Raw genomic sequence first — 14,153 nt, forward strand, 5'->3', positions numbered from 1 at the left:
CCCGACTGGTCTAGAAAAATGACTCTTTGAGACAGTCATGATTCTTTTGTTGTTGTTTTTTTTAAAAAAAGACAAAACAGCAGTGAAGATTTTAGCTCTTTAATGAGCAAAGATCATGTCTCTTAGCATTGGACTAATAGTCATTATCCAGATTATCTGTATTTCACGCAATGACCAGTGACATGGCCAAGATGTACAAAGTTGTTTCCATCAAGTAGTATACAATTTTTTTTCTTTTGTATAATAAGCTTTCATTCTTGAAAAAGAGTAACTGGAAAGAAAGATTTCTGTTACTGCAGTTAGTTTGTCAGAGAAAGTTCTTTGCATTATCTTACAAACTATCAAAATTGCTAGTCATCTGAAAAAATGTAAAAAAAAATCACATAACTTTAGTCTAATAGAAATATAGTACAGGTAAGAGAGAAAGTATTTATCAGGATGTGCTCTTTAAGTCCATCTCATTTTTTTTAATATAAATGTACATCTGATTACATATACAAACATTTGGAAAGGTCTGTGATAGACTGTTACTGGTAAACAAGGGGATGAAAATTTCCTGTGGTCTCGGAGTATTCATTTAAAATCACACATACACGGAAGACCAGAATCTTCCAGATGTTGACTCTCCTAGGTTCTCTAAGTTGCACTCTCCCGAGATTTTGTGAATAAATTCCAGCAAAAGAACCTCAGTGAGAAGGATAATTGATGTGAAGTGGGACATAGTTTAATATTGAATTATTCGTAGTGAACATTTTTTCATGCAACATGAGTAAATTAAGAGAACTGCAATCAGAATGGTGGTATTGGGGAATCCTCATAACATTAAAAAAAAAAAAAAACTACTAAAATGACTCTTTGGACGCAGTTCACCTTACCAGAAGAACAAAATACAGAGTAACATAAACCACAGCAAATTATAGAACCTGTGACACATGCCCAATTAGGTTACATTTCTATAAATTATTTAGATGGGATGAAAAGAACATTAAAAACACGTGAAATTGTTTCTGGGATTCGTATCAGCGAGTAATCACCGCTATACCTAGAGTTTCTTCGAACACCTTTAAGAACTAATTCCTTCTATTATTTAAACTACTGTGGATTATTTTATTGTAATTACTTTTGCCCGTTAAAATCTTCTTTAGGTTCTGCCAATTGGTACAGGAAGCTTCTATTAAAAACTCCAATGGGATGAGAAGAATTTTAATTACGGCTTAATCAGCAGCACAGCCACCAAGCATATAAATTATCATGCACATCGTGCTAAAAATATCCAGTTTCCTTTATCCCCACAACTTTATACTGACAGCACTTATGTGATAATGTTGTACCTGCCAGTCTTTAAACTCGTTTTACTGGCAAATATCAGCATGAGCCTCTGCTAAGGCCATTAACAGCATTGGTGCTTTGTGTACTTATCCAAATATGTAAATATGGTCTACACAATAAAACAGCTCCAAATAAAAACTGGTGAAAGTTATCTGACATTCCATTGGTGTGTCCCTTGTGCATATTCATAGTTGTTTTGATTTTTATTTTTGATATTTCAGACACAGTTCGCTCCTGTTTGGTGTTCCACATGCCTACTTCCATTATGTAACTTAAATCTTCAAAAAATTAATTCTTGAATGTGAATGAAAAAGTATCATTCAGAGCAATTGCTTCAAGCAACTGAAATTTGTTTTTTTTAAAGTTGCTTTGTGTATATCTATGTACAATTCATTTTTTCAAAACCCCCAAAGTTCTTGATATGTATATTCACCATAATATTCCTTCTTATTTAAATATTAAGAGTCTTGTAGGTTGAAAGCCAAGGAATCTTCAGTAACCTTTTACTGCAATCCATCAAAAAATAGTTTGTTTCTCTTATCTGGCTATACCCTGGTTGTTGAATGTGAATGGGGGTGGGGATGAGGATGAGGCAGAGTGTTGTTCTGTCCTCCAGTAAATGTATTGAATGTGTGTAAGGGCTGAATCCCTGGTATAGTGTTGGGAATCATTGTGATGGTGTTGGGTGTCATTAGGGGAACATCATCAGGTGACCGCCTCATAGCTAGTGTGTAATCTGGGGGGCAGGCGGTCCGCAGAACCACCTCATGTGGATGGATGGACTCACATTCATGATCCAGATCAGTGTGCTTCACCTGCAGGGACATGATTTCTTCCTCTTGTGCATGGGTCAGATCGTTGGTCGTAGTGCGCTGTGGGCTGCAGCGCCGGTGAACATCATGTCTCCTTTTATCCTTTTTGTAGTACAGGGCTGCAAAAGCCAAGATGTTCAGAAACAGCAGTGATGCCCCCACTGCAATGGTGACGCTCAGCTCTGTAGAGTAGTCCCTTTGGTCCACAGAAAATGGACTTGGTTGTTGCTTGGGATCATCCTGCTTGGTAGTCGGAAAGGCTGACGTGACAGGTATGGAATTTTTTCTTGTAGGTCTGAGAGTGATATCCGTGGATGGCACTTTAGTTGTTGTCGAGGTATACTGAGAAATGTCATTCAGATTATGCAGGTGAGGTACCAACTCTAGCCACAAGTTGACCTTATTCGCTCTGTAATGTTCTTTAACTCTGGGCTTTAAACCAATGTGGAGATAAAGCTGGTCTTTTTGGGAATATCTGGTCCAGGCTACCTCTTCAAAGCGGTTGGGTTTCGTGTGGATGAATTTTGTATCTTGAGGAACTGGTTGATTTGGGTCACTAGGAAAAACCATAAGAACACAATTATTTTATTGTTTTTCTTAAAATGGTACAGTTTAACATCTAACTGGAAGGTTAACATTAACTCAAATGAATGTGGAAATTTAAATCTCATAACACGCACTTATTAGATAGGTGGCTATCTTACACAAGAATGTCTGACAATCTTTTTCTATGAATTTAGAGATGGGCTACAATCTACTTGAAGTAAGTTAAATGTCGAAAGCATGAGGTATCTTATAGACAAACGAGAAGATTTGGCATGGGATAATGGAATGGCTTGATAATCTAGAATTGGCAAATGTAGATTGCAGTTCTTTTGTTGCTGTATACCAGCAACAGATACCAATAAGAAGCTGTCAGAACCTCAGGACTCTGCACAAAATGTGGCTAACAGTACCTGACATGCACACCTCACATAGTGTTTTGGAAGGACCAAAGAACGTACAGTATTATAAACTGGAAGGACTACACAGTGATGATTATTTACTAGTAAGCGATAATGAATCCAATGTAATTGAAAAACCAAAGCCACATTTAATTGTCGAGTAGCACAACAGGGATACGACTATCAACCTTTCTTAAACTTCTAAATAGTAAGAATGAATAAAGTCACGAGACACTACAATATAGAATTAGTTTTCAAAAGGGGCCAATATATTTCTGATATTGATATGTGAAATGATTTGAGCATAAAATTTGTTTTAAAATGCTGAAAGGGCATTTTTATAAATAATATAGCACATTTTACTCCTTGGTACATACCCAGTTTTAGCAAAATTTGTCCAGTATGTCATTACGACTGCGCTCAGCATCACATCATTTTTGGAGAAATTGCAAGGGAATAACTCTGTAGGGCCAATCATGGGAATTCCCAGGACATAGGGAACCTCATCTCCATGGGCTGCATCAGCCCAAGCTGGAACTTGATCTGTTTGGCAATGATGGTAAAAGGCATAGAAATATGTAGGTGAACCAAAATTTGAGTGAAGATCTGCTGTAGCTACAGCTGGTGCCACCCACTGATGGTCTGTAAACAAAGCCAATAATGTCTTCCTTCTAGTTTCCGGGTTATGACGATCAGCCCAGTCAGTATACATGAACTTAATGGTTTCTCTCAAAACATCCTTGCCTTCAGGGTATCCATATAAGTTATCAACAAAATTGGAAACAGCAAAGTCAAAATCACTAGCTGATATACCATCATCGCTATCTACTATATTCTCCACAAATTTTAATCCTTCCCCTTGGTTAACTCCTAGCATTATGTCGTAGTTGAGAAACTCTCCTTGTTCCATCAATATCTGAGGATCATCTGGTATTACATCTCCATCAATCACAGGTCCGAAGGCTATGTGGTATCGAGCTGGTTGAATATCTTGATCAACGAGTTCTTTATAAGGCTTCTTCTGGAGGCATTCCACTAACTCTACTGTGTCTGAGACATTGCAGCCAACTTTTGTGGCCAGCATTCTAGCATACTTTGCAGGTTGGAAGCTAACAGCCCAGCTAGAAAGGGCTGTTCCACTTTGAGCGATTGCTCGTTGAAAAAGTCCTATGGGAAAATCAACAAACAGTTTCAGATGACCTTTAAAGAACATGGTAAAACAGTAACACCCAATATTTTAGACACATTAATATATTCATATTCAAGTTTCCATATGTAACTTAGTAAACAGGAAGATAGAGACAATTTGCCTAATAATAGGTACACAAAGTCATCCCCAGGGTATAATGAGTTACAGAAATGGACCTTAAATCTGGTGCATTGAGTGGTACCTGTTTCAGGGGTTTAGAGGTTAGGAATATACTCAGTTTCAAATGGGTGAGAAGCAAAGAGGAGGAGAATTTAGAAATTCTAGTAGTAAGAAGTCTCCAATCTTTTCTTCCAGTATTAATTTTGTTTTCACCAGTGCCAGCCAAATGGAGTTGACTTGACTTCCCGTTAACAGATTTCATATTATCAATTTGGGCTGTTTCATCCAATTTGACTGCATCTGGACTATATTCCTTCAAAGTGCTCTATTTATTTGTTTTAAAACAGATGAGACTTCATACACTTATTGGGGCTGGGAATTTGTTCGTACCCTGGGGATGGCACACACAACAGATACCACTTTAGACATACTTTTCCAGATCTTCATGTCAGACATAGTACACTGAATATATGTCTTCTAGAAGAAGACCGCACATTTCAAGTGCCTTCACTGGGCTTAAAAAAAGTATCATCATCAGGATTTAGTGGTGAGTGACTTTTTTTTTCCACTCCTAAGTGTGAACTGCTACATTTTCTCATAAAATATGAAATATGCATGGTCCATTGCTTCTTACTTAATTGCATTTAAGAACTGTAAATTATGGCCCCATATTTAGTTTGATAAAGCTTGTGTGCCATTCAAATTTGTAAATTGACTTTATCTGTTCATTACAGTATTTCTAAGTTCTTGTTTTAAAAATGTAATTTACCTATTTTTAAAAATTTTATTTTGTTAGTAGTTTTCAAATACAGCTTTGTTGCTCAGTTATTTAAACACCTGATTAGTTATTCATGTGTATTAATGTGATAAGAACTCTTGTTATAAAGGCACTAAAGCAATGCCTGAGTTAAGTAAAATTTCAGATTTCTTGCAGCAGGCATTCGTTTAAAGATCTTAAAAATGTGTTCCTAGATGATTCTAAAAATTCCAACAAGTCAAGCAACATTAACTTTGTATTGGTTTTCACCATCTTTGTAAATATATTTTTAGTTTGCTAGAGCAAAATGAGCTAAAGCAAATAATTCCTATATAGTAATTAACAAAATTATATAGGCTGTTTGCCAACATTCGCTTGGAGAAATATTTTCCTAATCAAAAGTTTTACTGCTGAAATAAACTTGGTGCTCCCTACAACATTCTTTTCTAGTTCAGGGTTTCAATTACATTGAATATTTTTTAAAATGTGAAGGAAAATGTACAAAATATGTGTCATTGCCTGAAAAATACCATTTAACTTCTACTGGGAAACCCCAGTGACGTAAGGTAGTGAGAGTGTTTGTCATGTATACGTGATGCCTGTTGAATTGTGGTGGATGCAGGCCTGAGGACTGCTACAGCCCTCACTGAGTTTGCAACCTTTAAAAACTGTCTGGATTTAAATCGGTCAGTCTGATGGTTTCAAGATATTTGCTGAGTGCCTTTTGGCCAATCAGGCAGCCCAGGCTGGAGATGGGGTTGAGACTAGACCAAACTTAGGTCCTTGTTTCTGATTAGTTGCAGACAGATGTTCCTGAAGAATGTGATGGGATTTTAAATTTTCAGCTCTTGTAATTATTTGGTACAGTTTCTCATATTGTCATTTGATGACCTTTCTATGATTATCGATCCAATGCTGGTTTCATATTGACTGAGCAAGTAGTTGTGTCCAGTTTCAATCAATTGACTCTGTGCTATGTAGGCTGTTTATTATTAACTCAGCTGACTATTGGCACTTGTGCAATACTCAGGCTGGGACAACTTAACCCCTTTTACTGAACAAGCAATCCCGTCCACCTCTAATCTACATCCGGTTCCAAAGGAAACCATTTCAGAATAAACCAAAGTATCTATGAAGTTGAAAATAGCCTCATCTGTCATTTTGTCATTCTGATTGAGAGTCCTGCTAAAATAAATGAGATATTATAAAATTACCAATAAATTTAGTCTGTACACAGTGCATCCTTTGCCATGTATATAAATTCTCAGTGATTAACTATGCCTTTTCAGCTCTTCATCAATGTATCTTTGACATCAAAACCAAATATTCTAAGTTTAGTTTTCATATGATAAAATTTGGATGCTACATGAATTAAACTTCTTCATGTGTATAAAATGATAACAAAAAAGCAGACAGTATAAGATGGTCTATGTTTATGCCTACTTAACCGTCCTCTCTATCATGTATAAATAATGGAGAGAAAGCATTTTCTTCACACACTTCAGTCAAAGTGGTCATCTGTAGCTATTTCAAATGGAGAATGCACTGAGAATGGTTGGTTAATGGTAAAGTGGAGTCCATAAAAGCAGCATGATGCACCTTAGGAACTTTGGAGAAAAGAATGTCAAAGCCACAAAATGGAAACAAGGAAAAAAAAATCTGAGTGCTCCGTGATTCCTTGTGAAACTAATGGGGGAAAAATACTTTTGGAGTTACAAAAAAAAAAAAAAGGAACAAAATCAAAAGCATTTTTCCTTCTGATCAAAAGTTCTCCGGTGACCTGGATGCTTTGACAATTTTGGATCATGCATGCAAAAAAAAAAAAAATTGAATACCCATTCTCTACTCAGACAAATGAAATTATGTGTTTTTGCAGGCAAACTGGCTCATGACCATTTTGTTAACTTCTTACTAATAAAGGATTTAAAATGGCTACTATCTTGAAAAAAATTTTATAGAGTTTCTGTGTTAAAAATCTTGTCTTTGATTTTGATTCTGGAATAAACAGTTGGCAGAACTGTAAATGCCTTTGCTTGATTTTCCCGAAATCACCCACTGAAGGAAGGCAAAGGGCCTGCACTGCTGGCTATTCTGAAGTGTGCTTGAAACAGAATTTTTATGAAGTTCCACGGGAGACAATGAAAAGAGTTTGACAAAAATTTAAACATGCACAGAAAAAGCTGAAGAAACAGTTTAAAACATTTATTGAGTTCAACCTAAGACCCAGCTTGAACAGAGAAATAGTACAGAGCATAACATACTACTGATGGTGGTGGCATGCAGACACCAAAATTGTCAAAATTTGCAACCTGCATAATACCTTTGGTTGAATTGCTCCAACGGTTACCTTCAGAATAATGGGATAAAGTCAGCAGATTGACACATGAACCCCCAGCGCCAGATCCAAAAACGGTGATTCTTAAGGGGTCACCACCAAAGAATCCAATGTTCTCACTAGTCCATCTCAAAGCCTGTATGAGATCAAGAAGTCCGTAGTTTCCTTTTGCAGCCTGATCCCCTGTACTCAAGAAACCTGGAAAACAAAAAAAATGCAAAACATACTTTTGACACCTGCTTGAGTTGACACCAACCAAAAACTCATCAGGTTTAAATGCAAAGGAAGCAGTTGTGATCAGAGTGAATACATTCTGAGTTCTTTAGCAAACATCCTTCAGTAAAATAAGATTTTTGTGTGTGTGTGTGAGGAGGAGTAGTGAATTGGAGTTTAAAAAATTAATTTACCCTCCCCTCTCCCCCCAGTGCTTCCCAAGTTATCCAGATAAAAGATGCCTGGAACAAAGGAGTGAAAAGGTAAAAGTATTGAAAGACCTCAAGGAGAACTTTCTGAGGTCAAGTTATTTGATGAAAAGATTTAATTTGTAATCATGTGACACAGGATGATGAGTGTTTTGTATTCAGTATTTGTGTAATTTTTACTTGCTCATGATATAATCTGGTTGAATATTTTCTGTTTTTCTAAAATTTTAATATCTACATAACTGAATACACTTAAGATATTCTCTGTTTTAACATGATCACTAATTTGAATTGCACTGGAATTATTCATTTTCATTCTTTTTAAGTATAATGTTTTGTGGTCTGTGTTAGGAAATAAATTGCTACAGATACTCAGCTGGATTTAGCTTAGTTGACAGTTACTGTATATGCAGTGGAGTGGCAGGAAATAGGTGTGTGTGATGGGATTAATTTTCTTTTATGAGGGAAATGGTTTTTTAAACCTTATATAATAAATTATATAGAGCATTTTGCATACATGTGTTCTTGTACTTTATTAAGAACCATGAAAATGGCTCACTATAAAGAATCCCTGTGCTATCGGTAATTTGGGTCACATTTTGGAATGCCATAGATAATTGTTTACAGTTGCTCAATGAGCAAACACCATAGAATTATCAAAAGATTTTGAAATATTCAGACTCTTATTATATTTGGAATGAATAGATCTCTTCCATAAAGTGTTCTGAGGGATCATGAGGAATATATACAGTGTCAGAATGGAGTAAGGGAGGGTATTATAGGACCCTGAGGATGAAGAATGGCAAGGATAATTTTAAAAGGTAATGCTCAGAAAAAGAATATTGTTGCAGTAGGAACTGAGTGATTTTCCTGAGAATGAAGTTGGAGGGAGAGACAAAGTACTGCTTTAGCATATTCTAAAATATTTATATTTAGTATAATTAGCATATTACTTTAAACATACTACTTGTTAACCTAATGCCTTTTGTAATGTTTCTCCATTTGGTGTAATGGAAAACCAGAAGGTATTTCATGAACTATCCCATTTTATAATCATTCCTATGTTGTGTTGAGAATATTTAAGTCCTCATTATATATAATTTCATTAATTATACTCAAGGAAATCATTCCATTCTCAAGAAGTTTACACAGAAGTAATCTTAATTAATTCTCCCTAACTGCAGAGCCATTACACAGACTCAACATAATGAGTCAAAAAAGCATGACAAGATTATTTCGTTTCAATTGAAATATACCTAATGCTTTTATAAAATCATCTAAGAACTTGATTGTCTTTTGCTCGTTGAAAAAGTCCTATGGGGAAATCAACAGACAGTTTCAGATGACCTTTAAAGAACATGGTAACACCCAATATTTTAGACACATTAATATATTCATACTTAAATTTCCATATGTAACTTAGTAAACAGGAAGATAGAGACAATTTGCCTTAATAACTCCGTATAGCCCCCACCAGGCCTGCATCCTACCCTGGTTCCCATGCTTGCCACTGTGTGCCGCAGACTTGTCCATGTTAGATCTTCCTCACTCGTGACTATTTCACGTGTATGCTGTTAACGCTCTCCTTGTTACCCCTGCTCTTATCTTTCTGAAACCAACTGATAATTATTAGAGTGAATATAGAGAATCATTCTGAGTTTTACATTAGGCAAAAAGATAGCTATTCTTCAAGACTAGTCAACCAATGAAGTTACATTTTTGTCACACATGAAGGTTGCTGCATGCTTGCTTCAATTCTTTAATTCCTGATGCTCTATTCAAACAACATTCCTGTGGTCAGAGAAGGGCTAAACTGAGCAAAGTGGAGCAAACTGCTTCCTCAGACAAGACAGGCTTATAATTACCAAGCGATGTGCATCTGGCATTATTCTTTTACTTGGCAAGCTTAAAGTTCTCCTTTCATTGACTTAGCTGCTACTTTCCTAGCAGCAGAATCATTTCAGAATGCTCTAGTTGCAACTTTGTGCTGAATGTTATCACAATACATTAGCCACAGGAAAACCCAGTTTTGCACAAGTAGTTGAGCGTTGTTGCTTACCTACATGATTGCTTTGAGAAACAAAAGTGTTTATTTCCCTAATGCCATTTGAGGGTATTTCACTAATTAACTAATTTTGCAGGTCATTACCAACACTGACCTTTGGAACTTGACCTTCACTGTAAGTTCTTAGAAATGGATGTTGTAACATCATATTATTTTTGTTACACAGAATAGTGATTATTGGGGGAACTTCATTTTCAAGGCAAGCACCAATATTTTCCAGAAGAGAATTCAACTGTTTAATTTACTTGACTCACGAATACAAGCTCACAAAAAAATCAGCATTCTCAAAACTCAGGTATGCTGAAAACATTGCCGTTTCCTAGGTCAACTACAATCAACAGCTATTTGTTCAAATAGTTATACAAACATCATTTAGTACATTCATGCCTCCTAAACAATCATTCTATCGTCAAACAGGTCCAATTTTTGTTCCCACGTGGAACTACTAGTTCTGCGGGTCTGACGAAATCTACTGGGCTGACTTTGCTTCTCTTTATTGAATCTGGCCACTGTGAGTGCGTTTAGGTGTTAGAGAGAAACTAGCAACTTAATATGGATCCACAAGTTCTATGAAAGGAAAAATGAGATCACCCTAAAGTAAACTGGGCAAGGGAAAAATACGTGAAAACAGAACAGTACTGTTTTTAGCTGCTGAACTCCTGAACGACTGATATATACTGAACTCGGCTAGTTATCTGATAGGTGGGCCCTAGGAAGTCTGGAGGGAGATAGTTCTGTTTAACCTGCAACAGCTTTGTCCATTATTGGTTGTTCCATTCTGCGTTCAGATCTCTTGAAAAGCAATCACATGCGTATCTTTTGAATATGCAGCAGAAAGGAAGTAGAGTGCCTCTTTGAAAAAAAAAAAGCCTAAATGTAATCAGACAGGAAGCAATATGAAGACTGTTTATTTATAAGATGACATCTAGAATGCCAAATCTTTTTTTTTTTAATGTGGATGCACCTTCCCCCATTTTAGGGATTCTGTTGCACTGTAGTTAAATGTGTTTGGAAAGGTTAATTTTTGAAAACATTAAATAGTTTTTGGTATTCACATTCTGAAATTCAGGCTATAAAAAGAAGAGCGTTCTGCAGTATTTATTAATACTTCTTTCTGGATACAAATGACTGTGATGGCTCTTCAAGTAGATAAATACTTCAAAATGTAGACCACATTGAACATTAAAGCACTAGGCTTACAGACATGAGACTTTGAATGACAGACATCCTTCTAGAGACTAGGGAATATGGATCAGAAAGATAGCTCATTAAGGCTTTTGCATCTGAAATATAACAGGATTTATAACTGTTGGATTAAAACCTCAAATCCTCCTAGCTAAAAACTCCAACTGGAAGTCCCATATGCCAATTCTTCTTATCATTTCAGTTGCCAGGTCCTGTCAGTTTTTCTTCTGGGTTCTAATTCCTTCTTTAAACCTCACATCACTACCTTATTTTTGATTTTCCCCTATTCTTCGTAAATTCCTAAAACTCATATAATTACCCACTTAGTCTCTGAAATTTTAGAAAATGTATCTACCTTTTGTTACCAGACTCATTGCTGAAAAAACTGTCCTCCTAGCAATGTGGGGCCACTGCTATATGAAAATAAAATGCTTGTGTAGGGATAAGACTGGGCAGTTTCCCCTTATATTCTTTGAAGATAGCATAAACATAAAGATTAAAGAATTTATTATGAGATAATTTGATGTGTAATGACTCATCTTTAGGAAGAAAAGAATTAATGACCCAGGCTTGTGACCAGTGACTGTTGGATATGTTGGAATATTGTGAAGAGGAGATCTCACCTTTAACAGATCTCCGGAAATAAGACATACTTATTTATTTAGATGCTTCTGGGTTTGCAGTGTCTAGATTCGAAAATTTAACCAATCCCCTCGTAAACAAATGTGATAGTTTATAACAAAGTTTAATCAACTTCAACATTTTATCTTCCCCCAAATAAGACTGAATTACTTGTTATTACTTTGAATGTAGATGAAGATGAGAAAAAAAAGTTCCTGATTTAGTTAACTATGACTCATGTACACTGGTCCCGTTTTAGAAACTGTCCCAGCCCCAGATTCCATGATCCTTATTTCCACTCTGCACACCAACAGGGAGTTGTTATTGTTCATACTGCTTGGTTCGCATGTTACAAGAAGAGTTAATCTCATACTGTTTGAAGCAAAACAAACCATAACTTGTCAATACTGACAAAAGTCCTCCATGATTTTGTCACAGAGTGCATGGTAACTGTTTTAAAGGGGGTCAGAAAGAGTCCCGGGTGGCATCAGTCTGCGACCACACATGAGCAGCTTAGCGCAGAACATTAGGCTGAGAATGTAAAATGTGAGATGCTATTCGGATTCCCCCAGCAGTGATCACTGTGGAAGGAGTCGCAGACTCAGGACAGATTGAGTGCGTTAGTAAGTCATGGTGTGAGCAAGTCATCAGTCTTACTGAGTCTTGGCTTCCTAAAGGAAAACAAAAGTGGCTTCCCTACAGAACAATCATTATTTAAAGAGATAAAAATTTTGGCACACATGATTGCCAATATATGTTGAGTGAAAGTGTTTTTGGCTTTAATCAATTGAATCTGGTAAATGCCTTTTTGTCTTCTATTTTATTTTAATAAAACAGTTCTTGCACTTATTATTGAAAACAATTTCAGTTCAAAGAGTTAAAGAGAAAAAATGTAAGCAAAATACTCATAACATAGATAATGGGGTTAAATTTATCAGAAACTTTAACACAGTTCTGTAGAGAGAGTTGGAAACACATTAAAATATACATCCCTTGCCCTCTTAGTTTTAATTACACTATTGTTTTATCATGAGCAAAATTAAGGGATCCTGTTAAGAGTAAAGCACATATTTGTATTCATGGTAGGTAGCTCATTGAAATTAAAAAGAACATTATAATTGTGTGTAGCAAGAATTTGAGTCAACACGCTGATGGGGGTGAAGAAGATACTGTGTCTTGATTTGCTGATAATTCATGATTTTAGAATATTTAACAAAATTGTTGACAGATATTTTTAGACTGCAGGACTAGAAAAAAATAGCAGGGAAACTGAAAGAGAGAGATCTGAATAATCTGGCGATTACAAAGTAGGCAGTAGTGGTCAACTGAGCCCACCTGGAGCCTGAATGGGATGCAGGCATCTTGTGTTATACGATCCGACCCTGAGTGAAATTGCACCAAACACATCTTTTGTTTCATATTGTGATCAACAAATGATAACTTTTGACCTCGCAACAGACTACAGTACCTGTTGTTCAAACAGATAAATCATCTTGCTTATGAACTCCAGAAATGAGTGTTGAGAAAGTGACCTGAAGTTGCAAAGTGTCTGGCCCTTTCTGGTCGGTATGTCCAGAGGACTGAATTCATTATAACAGAATGTAAGTAAGTACCAAACTAGTGGCACGGGAAGCATAGACTCTAGGCTGATGGGCCCATCATGCTGAAGGAAACACCAAAGCATTTTAATAGTTTGCTTCTTTCAGCTCCCAAAGAAATGATATTTTGCTGCCTTTAGTTGTACAGACATTTTGTCATGCCCACCTCAAGAACGAGTCTAGGAGTAAAGAAGATTTGTCGAGAAACTATAGTCGGACTCAGAACCAGCACAAGGACCTTTGTCCTCCTGACATGCCATTCGTCACCTCCTCAGGAGTCTGACCTCCCTTTTGCACTCTTTAGAAGGTAGACAAGTCTTGGGAAGCAAGACAATGGTTTTTGAGAACCCATCTGCTACTTTGTTCTTTCTCCTGAGGATTAGCTAATTAGTACATGGCCATGCACACAGTTATATGGACCAAACAAAACTAGAAAGCAATGATAAATCTGTAACATATTCTAACTAAAAAAGCCACTTCTGGATACAATATTAATGCACTGTAAGATTATGATGAATTATCTCTCTGATGTCATGGATTTAAGGAAAGATAGTGAAAATAGCAGAGAATTTTTTCCTTGAATGCTTCACATGCTCTCTGAAACTGGCGAAGATGACAAAGACACAGACTAAACCATTAGTTCATAATGTGTGGATTTGTCTCCAACTGAGCTCTTGACATATTGGTTTTTCTTCTTAACAAACAGAAGACATCTTTTTTCATGAATATTTTTATGGCATATTAATAAATAGCAATGAGTAAAGTATCCATAAAAT

The 14,153-nt window shown here is 36.2% G+C and overlaps 1 protein-coding gene across 6 annotated transcripts in view; it reads right to left on the reverse strand.

Moving 5' to 3' along the window:
* Positions 1–1,521: 1,521 nt before the first annotated feature.
* The window catches only part of NLGN1 (neuroligin 1), a 664,965-nt gene continuing 652,333 nt past the window's right edge, over positions 1,522–14,153 (reverse strand). For 4 of the 6 annotated variants that reach the window (XM_041002944.1, XM_041002948.1, XM_041002946.1 and 1 more), the window contains 3 exons: positions 7,472–7,684; positions 3,463–4,252; positions 1,522–2,697 (listed from right to left, as the gene is read on the reverse strand). In XM_041002944.1, coding sequence (XP_040858878.1) covers positions 1,875–2,697; positions 3,463–4,252; positions 7,472–7,684 — 1,826 coding nt within the window. In that variant the 3' untranslated portion in view covers positions 1,522–1,874. The remainder of the gene's footprint in view (positions 2,698–3,462; positions 4,253–7,471; positions 7,685–14,153) is intronic. The other 2 variants (XM_041002949.1, XM_041002945.1) reach the window with 1 other exon arrangement.

Source organism: Ochotona curzoniae, unplaced genomic scaffold, assembly GCF_017591425.1.
Source record: "Ochotona curzoniae isolate NIBS_2020 unplaced genomic scaffold, NIBS_Ocur_1.0 scaffold_2587, whole genome shotgun sequence".
Lineage (NCBI taxonomy): Eukaryota > Metazoa > Chordata > Mammalia > Lagomorpha > Ochotonidae > Ochotona > Ochotona curzoniae.